The sequence below is a fragment of the Neofelis nebulosa genome, chromosome 18 (genome assembly GCF_028018385.1).
Source record: "Neofelis nebulosa isolate mNeoNeb1 chromosome 18, mNeoNeb1.pri, whole genome shotgun sequence".
Classification (NCBI taxonomy): Eukaryota; Metazoa; Chordata; class Mammalia; order Carnivora; family Felidae; genus Neofelis; species Neofelis nebulosa.
The window spans coordinates 35,627,896-35,645,879 of NC_080799.1; the positions used below are offsets into that span (position 1 = coordinate 35,627,896).

Genomic DNA, 17,984 nt, shown 5'->3' on the forward strand with positions numbered 1-17,984 from the left:
AAACTGGAGTAAGACTCCAAAGAACCAAAAACATTAAAATCTTGGAAAACTCTCAGGGATCCTCTATAATGAAGTCACAAGCTTATAGCGAAATAACTCAGTGCAGACAAACCCATTTGCAGTCTCTACTTGACCACTTTTGATGTAAAGTTGAGTAGGTAAGCTGATGCTGGGCTGAGCCCTTCCCTGAGTCAAGCCCTTTGTCTGGATGAACCAGTCTTCACTGCCAGTCTCTGAAGGAGGAGCTGTGACTGTCTCAGGTGGGGAACAGGCCCTCAGGAGGTTGTTAACCCCCTGGAGGCCACTGCGGTGGGCAGAATAATGCCCCCCCAAGGATACCCACGCCATAATCACCACAGCCTGTGAGTATGGTACCTTACATGGCAAGCAGGAACCCAAGTTGCTAATCAGCTGACCTGGATTATCTGGATTATCTGAGTGGGCCCAGTGTAATCAGGAGGATCCTTGAAATTGGAATTGAGAACCAGGGGCACCTGGGTGGCTCAGTCGGTTAAGTGTCCAACTCTTGGTTTCGGGTCAGGTCCTGAACTTGCAGTTTGTGAGTTTGAGCTCCACGTCGGACTCTGTGCTGAGAGTGCAGAGCCTGCTTGGCATTCTCTCCCTCCCCGCGCCCGCCCTAAACCGCTCTCTCTCAAATAAATGAACTTAAAAAAAAGTTGGAATTGAGAGCCAAAGAATAGTGTCAAAGTGATGCAATTTGAGAAGGACTTGTCCTGCCACCCCTGACTTTGAAGCTGGGAGGGGCCACGAGCCAAGGAGCGCAGGGGGTCCACCGGAAGCTGGAAAGGGCAGGACCTGGGTTCTCCTCCCCTGGAGCCTCCCGAAGGAGCATGCCCTGCTGACCCTGTGATGTTAGGCCAGTGAGGCCCGTTTTGGAGGTTCTGGCCTCCAGAACCGTGAGATTAATTTGTGTCCTTTTATGTCTTTTAATCTCCTGAATCTGTGCAACTTTGTTACGGTGGAGGGAGCTGACTCAGTCACGAAGCAGTGCACGGGGAGCTGAGGTAGGAAGCCAGGATTCCCTTCCTCCCATTTACTGTCCTGCTGTCCTGGGATGAGGAGAATGACCCAGTATGGTGTTTCCCGCCTCCTGGCCTTTGCCCCTGACACTGCTTTACTGGAAGCCCTTTCCCTAGTTAACATCCGCCTTTCTCGTTTCTCCAGGCCTACCTCAAGGCCTTGTGGCATTTATAAACACTGCCTTTCTAGCGTTACGTCTGGCACGTTAGGGACATGGAATGGAGACGTGCATCCCACCAACCCCCTTCCTGGACCTTGTGCTGCACTAGTTGGCCGTGTTCCCACTCAGCAGCTGGCATTGTTTTCTAATGTTCCCTTGAGCTTTCTTAGTGTCTTCCCAGCACAAAGTTCCCATAGACCCAGACTGAGCCTCCTCATAAGTCATTTTAGTGGCAGGTGCCCTGTGGGACCACAGACTACCCGGTCCTTCCTTCCAGCTGGTCTTCCATCTGTAAGATGCCCTGGTTGCATTGGACCTTGGCCTGTTTTTGGAAGCTTGGGAGCTAAGAATTGTTTTTATATCGGGGAAGGGTTGTTGGTGAGAAAAAAAATAAAAGGAGGTGTGACCCCTAACTAAGAGCAGCCTAAATGGGGTTGGAGGAGGGATTTGTAACCGAGTGGGTTTCTTTTGTGAAGTCCTTCCTTCTCTGAAGGTGTAAAAACAGAAAGGAATTTAAGCGCAGTACGCACAAGGAAAGTGTTTGAATTGATCGTTGTAATGTGCTTTGGTTAAATGGGGACAGAGGGGGTGCGGGTGTCAGTTCATGTGTATCGCTGCATTTTGTGCTCCCCTGAATGCATTTGGAGGTACATTTCTGTCCTCCCTAATTCAAGAGAAAGTAGAAGTCCCAGCGAAAGAGTTCCGTATCTACTTAGCACTCAGCAGTGTCACGGCAAGCCCCGGAATGCGCGTGTTGTCGTCTGGGGCACCCAGTGCCAGATTAATTTCTAGATGATTGTTTTGTGCCTCATACTGACTTTTGAAAATACACACATCTCAAAGTGACATTTCTAGGGACAAAATGCAAGTAATAGCTTCAGTTCGTTATGTTGAAAACAAACATTTCTGTGATCTGTTACATTTCTTTGAAGGTTTTTTGCATCTGGATGAATGTTTTATTGGAAATGTGGGAAATCATCCATTGAAAAATTATGAATCACTGTGTAAATGCCGAATAACGGGAGGGGAGTAGTTATTCCTTTTAATACAATCCCAGTTCCCTTTTTTGTGCCTTGTCTAAAACCTTGGAAAGGAGACTGGGAAAGCAGAAGGTAATAGAAATGGCCAAGTATGGAGTAAAATGAGGATCGTTCCCAGGGTGGAAGGTTCCGTGATGCAGGTTTGCCTTTTGGGATGTCACTGTTGCCCAGAATACAGACAGGAGAGCTGTTTTCCCAGGGGGTCTGTGGCCTCCTAACTATGCTGGTGAAAAGACTTGATCCAGTGGGATTAAAGTATCATGCTTTATTTGTTAGCGGTTCTCTTTAGGAGTATTTTTCTTGACCTGATACTATGTTTTGTTCCACGATCCCTGAGAGATTAGTTCACACAGATGCCCGTCCTGATGTCAGAGTTTCTGCACTGCTCATCTCCAGTGTTTCTGCGAATTCTTTCGGTGTATCTTTGGGGGCCTTACTCTGCAGTGCACCAGGTGCTGTTAGCTCTGGGCTTCTGAGAGAATTTCACAAGCTCACTGGTTTTATACCTAGAGTCAGGATCTGGAGACCCACCTTTTCCTTCCTGAAGGAGAGATAGGGACACACACTATTAAAAATGAAAATAATTGGGGCATCTGGGTGACTCGGTGAAATGTCCGATTCTTGATTTCGGCTCAGGTTGGTGGGTTCGAGCCGTGCATCGGGTTCTGCCCTGACAGTGTGGAGCCTTCTTGGGCTTCTCCCTCTGCCTCTGATTCTCTCTCACTCACTCAAGAATAAATAAACTTAACAAAGTTTAAAAGTAATCATTCTCTGCTGTTGGAGGGGTTTTTGTGGGGAAAAAAGTGTGAGAAACATTCTTAGGTCTCCTTCCCAGATCATTGCCCATCATTAAGACTTACTGGCTAAGGGCGCCAGGGTGGCTCAGTCGGTTGAGCGTCTGACTCTTGATTTTGACTCAGGTCATGATCCCAGGGTCATTGGGATAGGGCCCTGTGTCGGGCTTCGTGCTGAGCGTGGACCCTGCTTAAGATTCTCTCTCTCCCCCTCCCTCCGTCTCCCCCACTTACATGCATGCGCTCACTCTCTCTTTAAAAAAAAAAAAAAAAAAAAAAAAAAAGACTTACTGGCTGCTAGATTTATTATCTCAGCCTAATTTTTTTCCTGAGTTTATATGAATCTCACTTTTTCATGATTACCACTGTGGCATAGTCCAATAGAAATGTAACATAAGGGGCGCCTGGGTGGCGCAGTCTGTTAAGCGTCCGACTTCAGCCAGCTCACGATCTCGTGGTCCGTGAGTTCGAGCCCCGCGTCGGGCTCTGGGCTGACGGCTCGGAGCCTGGAGCCTGTTTCCGATTCTGTGTCTCCCTCTCTCTCTGCCCCTCCCCCGTTCATGCTCTGTCTCTCTCTGTCCCAAAAATAAATAAAAAACGTTGAAAAAAAAAAAAAAAAAAAGAAATGTAACATAAACCATATAGATATTTTTTAATTTACTTGTGGCTGCATTAAAAGTTAAGAAGAGGGGCACCTAGGTGGCTCAGTCAGTTAAGTTAGGTGGCCAGCTTCTGCTCAGGTCATGGGTTTGAGCCCCGTCAGGCTCTGTGCAGACAGCTTGGAGTCTGGAGCCTGCTTTGAATTCTGTGTCTCTGCCCTTCTCCCCCTCATGCTCTGTTTCTCTCTGTTTCTCAAAAAATGAAGAAAAACATTAAAAAAATTTTTTTAAGTTAAGAAACTGGTAAAAATAACTTCTATCTATAAAATAATACATTTTGTTTAGCCCATTGTATTCAGGTTATTGCCATTTCAACAGGCGGTCAGTGTAAAAACTATTGAGATATTTTATAGATATTTTTTGAACCAAGTCTCTTATGCTTTTACACTTAACAGCATGTCTCAATTCAGGTGCTGAATTTTCATTGGAAACACCTGATCTTTGTTTCGATTACGTAAAAATTACAGTGGAAAAAGAGGTATAGCCTCAAGCTGTTTTATATATACTTCAGAGTTGTCCAGGGACTGAGTTGAGTGTCGCTTTAAAATTAATTACGATCAAGTAGAGATAAAAATTGAGTCCCTTACTTGCTCATATTTCAAGTGCTTGTTAGCGTAGCGGCTCCTGTATAGGACTGTGCAGCTGTGGACAGAGGCCTCTGACCCCAGTGTCCCAGCGTGACGCAAATTTTTCTTGAGCTACTGAGTCCCCTTGCAAGCACATCCCCGAGGTAAATGTGTCAGATTTGTGCTCCCGGCTACCTGTCCATTGCTGAGTGTGAGTTGTATAATGTTCTTCAGGCAAATGTATCATTAATTTTGAAACCATCAAAACTCTGTCCTCTTTGCTAACAAAAGAAACTATTGTTACTCTTTCTGGAATGGTTGAGAGTTTTAACATTTTTGCCTCCACGAGGTAGTTCTTGCCTCGGTGTGTATGTGCTTTTACCCCAGTACCAAACTGAAGTTTTAATATTAAAAATTGAATTTAAGTCATGTGGTTTTAAGTAAAATAAAGTACTTTGATGTTAAAACAGTATGCAAAAGCCCCAAAACAAAAATCTTGATGTAAACCAGAGATCCCAAATGAGCCAGATGGATCTGAGTAGAAACCAGATGGACTTTCAGATTCTCGCATCCTCAGCGCGTCCTTGGTGGCTGACGCGAGGTAAATGGTGACCGTGGAAGATGGAAGGCGCAAGAAGGTCAGCAGAAGCCATTCTAGGGGGGAGTAGTGGGGGAAGCAGGGGTGGAGCTTTCCATCAGCGGCACAGAAGCAGCCCAGCCTCAGATCACAAGGGCGGTTTGCCTAAGCGCCAAAAGTAGAGGCCCGATGATCGGATCCAAGTGAGACCATTTGTTACCGAGTGCACGCAAACCGTGATGTGGCACAGGGGGCCCAGATGGTGGCCGTGTGTGCTGTGGGCCTCGCAGCTGAGGGACCCGGGGCCAGGGGCTCAGGGCCTTTTGTAGCAAGCGATGGATGCGTATCGCCAGTCTTCACGCAGTGGTCACCTTGACCCGCGTAGTTGCCTGAGGGACCGACTGCAGGAACTGCTCAGCGACCACTGCTTTTGCCCAGACGTTCTTTCCTGGTCTTGCTGTATCTTGCAGTGGTCTCTGTGACACCTTTCACTGGGTAGTGAAGAGACTTTACATTTTTAAAAATTAATTGAATATGATCATGTATGTCATTGTTTGACCTTTTGGTGGAGGAGGGGAGAGCATTATTCTGAATTTATTTACTTAATTAAGTTTTTTTATGTTTATTTATTTTGAGAGAGAGCGTGCATGTGTGCAAGCAAGCAGGGGAGGGGCAGGGAGAGAGGGAGAGAGAATCCCAAGCAGACTCCATGCTGTCATCACAGAGCCCAACTTTGGGCTCGATCCCCTGAACTGTGAGATATGACCTGGGTCAAAGTCAGACATTTCACCGACTGAACCACCTCGGAACCCCTGAAATTACTCACTTTATAAATGACAGAGATTCCCTACTGTAGAAAGCCTTGGAGCCCTGCTTAACAGAAAATGTTCTGGGCATAGAGATAAGAAGTGTTATTTTTTTGTGTCTTTCTTACGCTATAAACTTCCCCTGCTAATTCAAGTACTCTTTGTACACATGAGAGTGCAAATTTAAGCTGCTTCTTCTAGCAAGATTTCCGCTATATGCAGGAACTTAAAATAGACGTGTGATTTTCGTAGATCTCTCTATGTGTGAAAAATAAAATTTTGAAATTGTGATATGTTTGGACGTGCGAGAATCTGCTGTGTGCAGGCAGGCAGGCTGTCCATTCTTTTTAGTGCAGTTAAACAGGTTTTTGAATGGGCCTTTTCAACTTACAGGGCACGCTGTCCCTTATTATTCCTCTGCTCCAATAAACCATGTTGCTGACATTGGCAGACTTTCACATGAACTTCGTCACTGGCTGCCTCCTTCCTTTCCTTCTTGTCTTCTTAGCTGTGGGCATCCACCAAGATTTAGCCTTCTAGAGCGTGGCGTCTTCCATCAGTTCATACCCTCTCTTACATCCTGCTTTTTCTTCTGACAGATTGGCATCTGAACTTACCTGCTGTGCCATTTTTTAAAATTCTGATTTTGAGCCAATTTTGTACTTGTAGAAAAGTTGCAGAAATAGGACAGGGAGTTCCTCAAATTTCTACCTTCACCTCGCTTCCCCCATTGTTCACATATTATGTAACCATTTGTTATAAAGGTGCTTGGGCCAGAATTAAGAACGTAAAATTGGTATGGTTATTATTATTATTATTATATTTTTTTATTCAAAACAAATGTTTAATGTTTATTTTTGAGAAAGAGAACGTGCGCAAGCAGGGGAGGGGCAGAGACAGAGGGAGACACAGACTCCGAAAGTAGGCTCCAGGCTCTGAGCTGTCAGCGTAGAGCCCGACACGGGGCTCGAGCCCACAAACCATGAAATCCTGACCTGAGCCGAAGTCCAACACTTAGCCGACTGAGCCACCCAGGCCACCCAGTATCATTGACTGAACTGCAAAGCTCATTTGCATTTTTCCCATGTTTTCACTGATGTTTCTTTTCTGTTCCAGTATCCAGTCTTGGATCCCACATCACTTTTAATTCTTTTTTCTCCATCTCTTCCAACCTGTGACATCTCCTTAGTCTTTCCTTGTCTTGTATGACCTTGACACTTTTCAGGGATAGTGGTCATTGTTTATTTTGTTGCTCAGATAGTTGCAGGTTCCACCTTTAGGAGTGTCTTGGGTTCACTCCTGTGTCCTTTGAACAAGTTTCATCCTTTTTATGAGCACATCTTTATTGTGACACAAAACGTTTCGATCTCCTTTTGTACTCTCCTTGCCTCAGCTCTGGAATTGGCTTCTTCTCTAGGGAGCCCTGGTTTCTTTTATCGAAGAATGGCGTTTAGAAACCAAGATCTGGGCGTTGGGTGTGCTCTTTGGTATGAGGTGTCATAACTTTTAGGCCTTTTCAGCAGGTAGAGCTAGGACATTTATGTATTTATACCCACATGTATGTATACGTTTGTAGTTCTGTTTCTGTTACGTGTGTGTGCGTGCGCGCATGTGTGTGTGAAAAGCTGTAAGTTTATCAAAATTCCTTCTGATGCCAGTCTCACACCAGAGTAGAGCGCTCTTCCGTTAATGTCGAACTTCGTCCACCCACCCTGAGAATCCTGGCTCTCGTCGTCTTTAGATTTACAGTGCTTGGTCGGGACACTGTTTCAGTGACTCACTTCTTAACTCTCCACCCCTACCCCCTCCACCGTGGAGTGGCAGTTACGTTTATTTGTTAGTGCTTGTATTCCACGTTGGGCTCCCGCACCTAGTGGTCGATTTAATGATTTTCGTTTCTGAGGATGTGAAGGGTGAACCATGCTCTGGTTCCAAGGGCCCGATACACAAAGGTCTCTGAGCAGGACCAGGCTACCTCACCCCTGTTCTCCGGAACCCATTTCCTTTCCTTTCCCGTCCTGGCCCCCCTTCCTTCCACACATAACCAATCTCTGTCACTTGTGACTTATTCTTCTGGTGTTTCTTTGGTTTTGTGCCGTTTTATGTTTTTGTTATTATTTTTTAGTGTTTGTTTATTTTTTAGAGAGCGTGCACGTGCAAGTGGGGGAGGGGCACAGAGGGAGGGACAGGATCTGAAGCAGGCTCTGCACCCACAGCAGAGAGCCTGGCATGGGGCTCGAACTCACGGGCCATGAGATCATGACCTGAGCCGAAGTCGGACACTCAACCGACTGAGCCACCCAGGCTCCCCGGTTTTGTGCTATTTTAAACTCCTCAGATTTGGGGGAAAGATAGATGGTCCAACGTAGCCTTAGAGATTGCTGTTCCTGCTTCCTCCCTGCTGGTCGCACCTTGTCTGAGGGGAAGAGGGCACCTCTGCCAGGGAGTGGGGTTAAGCTGGAAGCTTGGTGTGGTCAGTACCTTAATATTTTTATATTTTGGCTGCTTGGGTATAACTTGGTAACATTTAAAGTTAAACCGATGTCTTACTTCACATCTAATAAAGCAGAAAGGGGATAGGAAAGAATGTACCTTTTCCTACATCGTCTTATATGCTAGCTCTCCACGAATACTAGATATTGTAGTCAATTTTTAGGCACACAAATGCTGTGTGTACTCCTTGAGGGAAAGAAAGCTTACACTTTCTTTGATCTCTTCCCCCCACCCACCCCCCGGCCGCAACTATTTTTCTTACGTTTTGGAGGCTTTATTCTTTCCTGAACACATGTGCCTGTAAGAAACAAACGTATATTGTTTCATCAGGTGTGAGTTATTTTTTGTATCCTGAGAGAGACAGCACGAGTGGGGGAGGGGCAGAGAGAGAAGGAGGGAGAGAATCCCTAGGACGCTCTGCGCTGCCAGCGCCGAGCCCAAAGTGGGGCTCGATCTCACGAATCATGAGATCATGACCTGAGCCGAAACCAAGAGTCAGACGCTTAACCAACCGAGCCAAACTTTTAAATGAAGAGGTACACTTTATCTTTCTTCAGCTTGCTTTTTCACTCACATATGGCATTGTGTAGACAGCCCTGCCCCATTGTTTTTCACATCTGCAGAGTACTTCCTGGTGACTGTCCTTCGTGTGCCTCTTGGTGCACGTGTGCGGAGAAGCAGTGGGGCTGCAGCCTGTGTCCGCACCTCCCTGTGACAGGTGCAGCTGCTTGTGCTCCCGAGCAGCTGCCGTGTCACCGTTTCCCACCAGCGTTGTATCCGAGTATCATCTCTCTACCACTCACCGTGCTTGGTGCTTCCCGTTGTCTCAAGTTTGGGGCAGTTGGAGGGGAAAAGGGGGTATTTTGTTCTAATGGGCTTTCCTCTGAAATAGGGAAGTTGAGTGTGCGTTCATGTACTTGTAAGCCTTTTACATTTTTTCCTTTGGTTTGCCCATTTTTAATTGCTTTCTTTTTCTTACTAATTTGTATGAGTTCTTGGTTCATGCTAGGTTCATTCATTTAACCCATATGTTTTGAGCTCTTAATATGCCTAGGCACCACTACAGGTACTGGGGTAATAGCTATAAACAAGATTCCTAATTTCACATAAGTTCCGAGGAAGCTGGACCGAAGAAGAGAAAAATAAATCAACCAGATTCTGTAGATGTTAATAAGTGCTATAAAAAAATGGAGTACTGGTAGAGCATCTACGTGAGTCAGGGAGGAAGCCCCGGTTTTCCGTTACGGACTTCATCCTCTAAATGTTTGCATCGAGGCGGGGTGGTCAGGGAAGGCTTCTCGGAGCAGGTGGGGCTGGAGTTGACATCTGAATGACGAGAGGCCAGCCGTGGAAGTATCCAGACAGAGCATCATGTGCCTGGGCTCTCCAGCGGGGCTAATGAGTGAGGGGAACCAGGTAGCCGGCGATGAGGTCGGGTCGTCGCAGGGAGACAGCGTGCGGGTGATGATCAGAGACGTTACTCAGGAGTGGACGTGAGGTCTGTTTCTAGAGGAGATTTCTCCAGCTCCTCCTCCTCCTCTTCTAGGCTAGGTGACCAGAAAGAGCTTTGCTCTGGGGAATTTGTGCATCAAGACTTGATGATTGGGTTTTGTGGTGGTTTTAAGGCATAGGCTTTTTCTTTAATAAAGGAAAATTTTCTGTTTCAGATTACCTAGGAACAGTACGATTTGGGGTTATCACAAATAAACATCTTGCGAAACTGGTATCCTTAGTACACTCTGGAAGTGTGTATTTACATAGACATTTCAACACATCACTTGTAAGTATTTTGAAATCACATTTATATTAGTGCAGTGGTTCTTAACCTTATTTAGGTCACAGACTTCTTTGAGAATTGGATAAAGTCTCTGGGCACTCTCCCTAGGAAAGCGAACATGATTTTATATGCAAATTTAGGGTTTCTGCAACCCCACTCTGGAGCCCTTGTCCCCACTTACGAACCCAGGCATTAGAGGGCTCTCGAATGTAACATCGAGAAATTCTTTGTTTATATTCTTTGGTTTGGGCCTGGCCTCATTAGTTTTCCTCCTTGGATGCAACTGCAGGCGTAATCTGTTGGGGAATTGTTGCTCTGGGCCCGTGTCCTCAGAGGTTACGCTTCCATCAGGTGACGACGTTGGTTGTTCATTTGTGCCATTGGTCAGGAGTAGTAGTAACATGACGCGCTTTTCTCCTTAGCTGATGAAATGGGTTTTGAAGTTCTTGTTAAGTCACAGTGAGAAGTTGATGGCTTCTCACCCGAGAGCGCCTCAGTTCTCCATTGTCGTCTTTGTTCCCTGATTTCACTTGCTTTTTGCTGGACCAGCCCCAACTCAGCTATTTCTAAGCTTTTGACCTGTATGTATCCTGCTTAGTCGTGTGCCTCTGCTTAATTTATTGTTGCATCCTCAGTCCCATCACCGAGAGTTTATTTTTCTTAAGCATTTTCTGTCTCTGACTTCAGTGACAGTGTCATTGACTGACAGGTGGAGTGAAGGCCAGTGTCTCTGTACCCTCTGTACACAGCCCGTTGAACCTGCGCTCCCCTTAGCCCAGCGTGCAAGTCTTATGCCTCTGGGGGCGCCTTTAGGCCCTCTCCAGGGTGCCCCCTTGGTGGCCAGTCCCCCTGGCTTCTGCAGGTCCCTCATAGCCCAGATGCTATGCTTTATTTCTTGTAGTTCCTGTTCCCAGAGTCCAATGTATTTTTGTGTTTTCCAAATAGAAATGCGTATGTGATGTTTGGGTATGTTGTTTCAACCTCCCGCCGTCCCACTTGGAGAGTCACTGTGGTGGTGGTTTCTCTCCCGCTCTCCTCGTGCCTCTGTCTAAGCTTCTGACTTGCTCTGCTTTCGCTGTGTGCCCTTCTCCTCCATCCTCCTCGTAGAGCCAGCACAGGGCGGGTGCATCCACAGGGGAGGGCGCTGAGCAAGGTACTTAAAATAGAGAAGAGAAGGTAGGGCTGTGAGAACGGCGCTGACAGATCCAGTGGGTGTTACTGATCAGGTTTGTAGTCTCTAAGGTTGGTTGGTTGGTTGAACAGCAGAATTCCTCTTATCAAATGAAGTATTCCCAGGACACCGGTTTTCTAAAATAGCCGTGGACGTCTTCGTCACGAGGCAATTTAAGCCTCTGCTTTGGAGAGTAGAAAATATCTTGTTTCGTGGAACCCTCCAAAGCACTTTTTTGGGGGGGCAGTTTTGTTTGAAACCCAGTGATTCATCTCGTTGGAATTTCAGAAATAATTTTACGTTGATGTTCTTCGGTTGTTTCAGAAAAAAAAAAAAGCAAAAAATCTAAGTGTCTCTTTGCTTCATTCCATACACGTTAAGTGTGATCTGTGGCCCGATACAGGTTCTAGGTCATTCACAGATCCGTTCAAGTATTTGTTCTTCTAGTCCCTGGGGGGTACAGGTGACCAGAACCCATGCAAGCCTCTGCCCGAGCGGAGGGTCTGCTCCCGCCCTACGAGCCGATTTTCGAGGAAGCAGTGTAAAAATCTAAAGGCTCCTTGACTTGATAATTTCTCTGATTCATCCATTGATGCTTCTCTAAGAACTCAGTCAAATGAAATAGGTCCCCTTGGCCAGGGCAGAAGAGGTCCTTGTTGCCAGAGGCATCCAGGGAGAGTTCTTTGCTCTCTCCCTGGCTGGGTCTGTCTGAAGGGAGCAGGAGGCATCTGTGATGGGAAAGTCACTTCTCGCAGCCACTTTTTGCTTTTCCCAAGCAGTTGGTAGGCGCCGCTGTGTCTGGAGGAGCGGGGGCAGGTCCCGTCCCCGCATCTCCCGTCTGCCCCCGGGGCAGTGGTGGGGCGGTGGGGGCCACCGGGGCCGGCCCCACGTCTACCCTGTGTCGCCCTCCGCAGGTCTTTCCCAGGGAGGCCGTCAACTACACGGCGGAGAACATCCACAAGTGGGCCCTGGAGAACCGAGAGGCGCTCCTCCGCTGGCTGCGTCCACACGGCGGCAAGAGCCTCCTGCTGAACAACGAGCTGAAGAAGGGCCCGGCGCTGCTTGTGTTTCTGCCTTTCAATCCGTTAGCCGAAAGCCACCCTTTAATAGACGAGGTAAGAGTCGTCATGTTCAAAGATACCCTGTAAGGAGCAGGAGAACCTCGTGAACTTGGACGTCTCGCTCCACGTTCCACGTTCCGAGGGTTCTCCGCCTTTCCGTGGCGATACTCCCTCCGTCCGTCCGTGCCCGGGACAGGGTCCGCCGCAGCGTCTGTGGCCACACTGACAGCTGCTCGGGTCTGGGGGAGTCGGCAGGGAAAGCCACACCGAACCGCACCTGGCCGGGGAAGGACCAGATGTCGCTCTTCTGTGATGACCGGTTCGGGGAGTGGGATAGAGGGGCTGGCCAGCGGCACGGGCGGGTGTGGCCTCAGGGATGCCCGACTGCAAGCCCTGGCCATCCTCAGCCGGCAGCCCGAGTGGAGTGGTGACACTGGCCCCCTTGTTTCTCTGAGCCTTTCCTGTCGCGTGGATAGAGCGGTTCCCAGAGGCAGCCGCTGTCAGGAGTCCCTGCCCCTCCTCCTGCCTCTCTGGTTTCGTCTGGAGCTCTCACTCTCTCTGGGTGTCAGTTTATTTTCTACATGGGTCATTTGGAGGCACTTAGAGAGAGTAATGACAATAACCAGGGAGCGCCTGGGATTGCTAAATTGGATTTACTGGGGGGTTTTATTTTTTCCTTCCCTCAAGGATCCCTTCATTGGCCAGAACCAGTTTCAGACAGCCAGTGTAGCCCTGGCAGGGCTAACCAGACGCCGCCTCTCCCTGAGCCCTTCCACGTGAGCCTGATGGTCTGCCTGGAGGCGATGGCGAGATGGGGTTCTTGCCCAGCCAGACCCCTGACTTTGCCATTCTGGGGGCCTCTTTGTGAACATTGTTATTCCTGCTGCTACCCTGGCTTAGTGGAAGAGAGGAGAGAAATGAAATCGGTTTGTTTCTTCTTCTCTGATTAGGGAGGACTTGATGTAATAAGACTTAATTCTTCAGAAAACCTTCACTGGCTCCGATATTTTATGGACTGAGACTTTCTCCCAAATTACTCGGCCTTCACTGCACCTAATAATAACAACCTTAAGGCTCTTTGTAGGAGAGATGGGATTTTTAACCAAGATGTTAGCTCTGGTTTTGGATCTTTGCTCCAACTTTTAAAATTTCTTTCTGGAGAATTCTATCCTTGTCTGGTTTGGGCAAGCCAGGGTCCTGGATGGGGTGGTGGTCTCTGACCAGAGCCCAGTTCCTCTGTTCAGGGTGTCGTGGTTGGATTTCGGCCCTTGGTGGGAAGGCACTTGGTTTTCTGCCTTTTTCCCTTCTCTCCCCCACTTCCTCCATCTGCGGCCAGGCCGCCTTGTATTATCAGAGTTTGCCTGTGGCTCCTTTCCTCAAGGCTCAGAGTGTCCCCGCAAGGTGAGTGGATTCCCGTAACATCAGCATATGGCTGAGGGGTTGTTGAAAACGAGATGGCATCCTAACAGTATTATGGACTCCTTAGCCAAGCAGAGTGCTCTGCGCAGTACATTTCCCTCTTTGTTTTAGATCGATTTAGCAAACGTTTATTGAGCACTGTGTCAGGGAGCCGTGGGGAGAAGGATGGAGAAGACACAGCCTTGCTCTCATGGTCCCAGAGGCTTGTGCTGTAGGGCAGCACGAGCTTGCTCCTTGTAATTCAAGGCACAGGAAGGTCAGCCCCAGGTTTGGATTGGGGGGAATTGGAGGAGACAGGGCTCCGTCCCAGGAAGCTGGGGGCTGGGCTGGGCAGGGCTGAAGCTGGGAGAGGCTTCGGACAGGGCAGGCATTTGGGACAGAGTTTCTCGGTGGCCGGAGGTAGGGCAGTTGCTGCGGGTCCAGTGTTCAGATGTAGTGCGGGTGGTGACCCCCATAAAGGGCTGGCTGGAGAGACACAGAGTTAAAGCCTGAAGAGGAGAGGCCCTTGGGGGCTGCTTTGAGGACTTCGGGATTAATCGTGGCCATCAGAGCCTCACTGACCAAGGAGAGGTGTCAGCAGAACCGTGTGTTGCCATTATCGACGTTTTCCAGGAAAGTGGGAAGATACAAAATGCTCGACTTGGACGGTGGTGGGGATGGGAAGTGGCAGACGGTTGAGGAAGCTTACGGGCTGTTGAGCGCAGGGAGGCAGCATACGGCGAGGGCGGTAGAATCGGGGCTTTGGGGTGGGGGGCGTGGCGGGGGGTTCACGGGCGGGTGGCCGTGTGGTCGTTGCACTGCGAGGCCCGGTCCAGGACCAGCAGCTGCTCGCACACGCTCCCGGCTCCGGAGGACACGGCATGGGCCGCACACGGCGTCAGGCCGCCGACCCCCTTGTGTGTCTAGAGAGAGTCCTGGAGGGGTCCTGAGACATCTCAGTGTGCTTGTCAAAAGACCCGGTGACTTGTTTTCAGCTTGAACAGCACTGCTTTGAGGCATTCACGGCATCGGAGTCCGATAAGCAAAGTCACGGTTGTCTTATTGGGACTTGAACATTTATCTGATTAAAGAAAATGGAGGCAGGCATTTATAGCACACACATTTCAGGTTATTTGTCACATTTTCCTTATTCGTTCACGTGAAATTAAATAGGACATGGAGCGATTCACGTGTAAAGCCGCCTGTTGTGTCAAAGTAATAGAAGAGTAAAAACCAGTTCAGTTTACAGGAGAAAACTAAGAATTCCTCACTTTTTAAGAGCATTACTCTACACAGAATATTTTTTTTCTTTTATTTTCATTGTTTGTTTTTGAGAGAGACAGAGCGAGCAGGGGAGGGGCAGACAGAGGGGGACAGAGGATCTCAAGCAGGTTCCCAGCTGACAGCAGTGAGCACAACACGGGGCTCGAACTCAGGAATTGTGAGATCATGACCTGAGCCGAAGTCAGACACTCAACTGACTGAGCCACCCAGGTGCCCCCAAGATATTTTCTTCAATTAGAAGAAATTGGGGCACCTGGCGGCTCTGACTTTGGCTCAGGTCATGATCTCGAGGTTCGTGGGTTTGAGCCCCGCCTCAGGCTCTGGTGCTGACAGCTCAGTGCCTGGAGCCTGCTTTGGATTCTCCGTCTTCCCTCCCTCTGCCCCTCCCCGACTTGCGCTCTGTCTCTTTCTCTCAAAAATGAATAAGTGTCAAAAAAAAATTTTTTTAATGAAATAATAAATAATATAAAAGCACCCTTTATGTGGCTGCTTTGCTTATGGGCAGTGTTGTGAAAAGAGATGAGGAAAAACGCGTTTTCAGGAATCTTGCCCTTAGTATGCTCCTACCTGGACTTTGTAAATACTTGAATTTTTGTGGGGTTTTTCTGGGGGCTGGGGGGCATGGCTAGGAGTAGTGATCTGTTGTGTCTTTGAGTGCAAAGCAGTCCTCAGATGGGGCCGGAGGGTTGCTGGGCCCTTTATGGATCATGTAGGCTTGACTTGGTTAGTCCTGTGTGCTCTCAGAGCCTTATCCAGAAAGGGTTGAGAGGTTTTTGTATGGGGAAGAAAGTGAAACACTGGTTTATCATCTAAAATGATCTTTTTTTATGCCCAAGAATTATTCAGGGTATTTTTCTGTATGAATGCCTATGTCTTGAGTTAACATTGTCTGTAAATACCATATATAAAATTTGTAGGTTTTTTTTTGAAATTGGAAAAGCACTCATTAAATGGTTCTACACACGTCCGTGTACACACACACACACACACACACACACACACTTTAATGAAACAAAGTCCTGAGTGACTTTACACCTTTTAACTAACGGGCAAATTTGATCCAAATTCAAATTTGATCCAAACCTGGTGAGTGGTTTGGAGCAGGTTGAATTTGGAGCCTCCTGTGAGGTGTGGGTTTATTTGGAAACCCCTATGCTGTGAAATACTTTGATCCACTCAGGTGTTTGGGAAGTTTTTAGACTTAGTGGAGGTGAAGAAGGAAGACATCGTTTGTATGGAGAGGGGCAGAGGTGTGAAGGAAAAGGCGCTCCCCTGGGCGTTGAGATTTAAAACCTGTTGCTGGTCGCTCGACGGCCGGACGCACGTGGAGGGGCGAGCTTCGCTCTGGTCCTGTGCTGGCCGGAGACGTCTGCCTCTCGAGCCCCTTCTCTGCTCGGGTGGTTCACTGTCGTCAGAGGCGCGTGTTCCGAACGAGACCCCGAGCCTCTAGATTCAGGCTTTTGGTGTGGCAGCTTCCTGTTTGAGGCGACGCGTCCGGCCGGGGCTCCTTGTGACTCACACTCCGATGCTTTCCAGGCCTGACGGCTGCGGGGTCACCCCCTCGGCCCTCGCTGCGCCTCTCACGAGCTCCACCCTGTGTTTCAGATCACCGAAGTGGCCTTGGAGTACAACAACTGTCACGGGGACCAGGTGGTCGAGCGGCTCCTTCAGCACCTGCGGCGAGCGGACGCCCCGCTGTTCCGGTCTCTGGCGCCCGAGCCCCCCGCCCGGCTGCCGGACCCATCGCCGATAGCGGCGTCCCCCTGCTGCAACACCGTGGTGCTGCCCCAGTGGCGCCCCGTCTCCAGGACCCACAACGTCTGTGAGCTGTGCGTCAACCAGACCGTGGCGGGCCTCAGGCCCAGCTCGGCCAGCGTGCCGCAGTGCAGCTTTTTTGAGATGGCGGCAGCTCTGGATTCTTTCTACCTCAAGGAGCGGACCTTTTATCACGTGGTGTCCCACAGCGTGGAGTGCAGCAACTTCCTCAGCTCCTACAGCCCTTTCAGCTACTACACTGCATGTTGCAGGACCATAAACAGGGCCGCGACGGGCTTCGTGGATTCTGCGCAAGGTGTCTTTGAAACCCCGGCCGTTGCGTTTTCTTCCCTGGAGGAGAAATGCCATGTTGAGACCCCGGGCTCCCTTCCTCACATTGAGGAGAACCGCTATCTCTTTCCTGAGGTGGACGTGAGCAGCACGAACTTCACAGGCCTGAGCTGCAGAACCAACAAGACCCTGAACATCTACCTTTTGGATTCGAATTTATTTTGGTTGTATGCAGAGAGGCTGGGGGCTCCGAGCGCCACCCGGGTGAAGGAATTTGCCACGATTGTCGATGTGAGAGAAGAGTCTCACTACGTCCTGGATCCAAAAGAAGCTCTTAGGAAGTTCACCCTAGGTACCGTGGGCGCCTCCCTTCCCCAAGCGTAAAAAGGATCCCTTAACCTCACACTGGGAACTTTCCTTCGGGGATGGCAGTACCCTTGGTCATGGGTGATGTCAGCTCTTTAGCTCATTTGAATTCTTTAGACTGCACTTGGTCATAGTTTTAAGAGAAGCTGGTTTTGTCTGTTAAGTGGACCGGAAACTTCCTGACTGCAAATTGTGGCTAAGTTTCTCATGCAGCCCCTTGGGGGGTGGGTAGAAGTCCGTGTTGCAAATTGGCGGTCCCTGTCCTGTTTGGAGGTGGAGTGAGCTGCATGGGGTGGGAGCATCCCGGGGGCTGAGGAATTTGAGCCCTCACAGCAGGGTCCCTTCTAGAGGAGCTGAGACAGAAGGCACTGAACCCGCACAGCAGCCTGTCCTCCCTTTTGGCCCACGGGTTTGGATGTAGAAATTTCCAGGCCACCAGACCTAATTTGTTCTGCCGCTGTTTGTACCTCCTTGAGAAATGCTGCTGTGACCTTGGGTGCCTGAACTGTCACAAACACGTGTCACATTGCAGACCAGCAGAAACCACTTTTGGGGGCGGGGTGGGTAAGGCCCATTCTGGGAAAGCATCCGGGAGCTCGCCCTCGGGGCTCGGCGGTGGCAGCGGCTGTAAGGAACACCAGCTGTCCTGTTCCCGGGGCTCTGCTGACATCCTTGATGTCCACACGAGGAAGTGAGAATTCAAAAGCCGTGTTAGTTCAGCCTCACTGGAAATGTGGGGGAAGCC

General features: G+C 49.0%; 1 protein-coding gene across 2 annotated transcripts in view; it reads left to right on the forward strand.

Moving 5' to 3' along the window:
* The window catches only part of TXNDC11 (thioredoxin domain containing 11), a 60,564-nt gene that overhangs the window by 31,933 nt on the left and 10,647 nt on the right, over nucleotides 1-17,984 (forward strand). For both annotated transcript variants that reach the window (XM_058710418.1, XM_058710419.1), the window contains 3 exons: nucleotides 9,804-9,916; nucleotides 11,999-12,199; nucleotides 16,433-17,225. In XM_058710418.1, coding sequence (XP_058566401.1) covers nucleotides 9,804-9,916; nucleotides 11,999-12,199; nucleotides 16,433-17,225 — 1,107 coding nt within the window. The remainder of the gene's footprint in view (nucleotides 1-9,803; nucleotides 9,917-11,998; nucleotides 12,200-16,432; nucleotides 17,226-17,984) is intronic.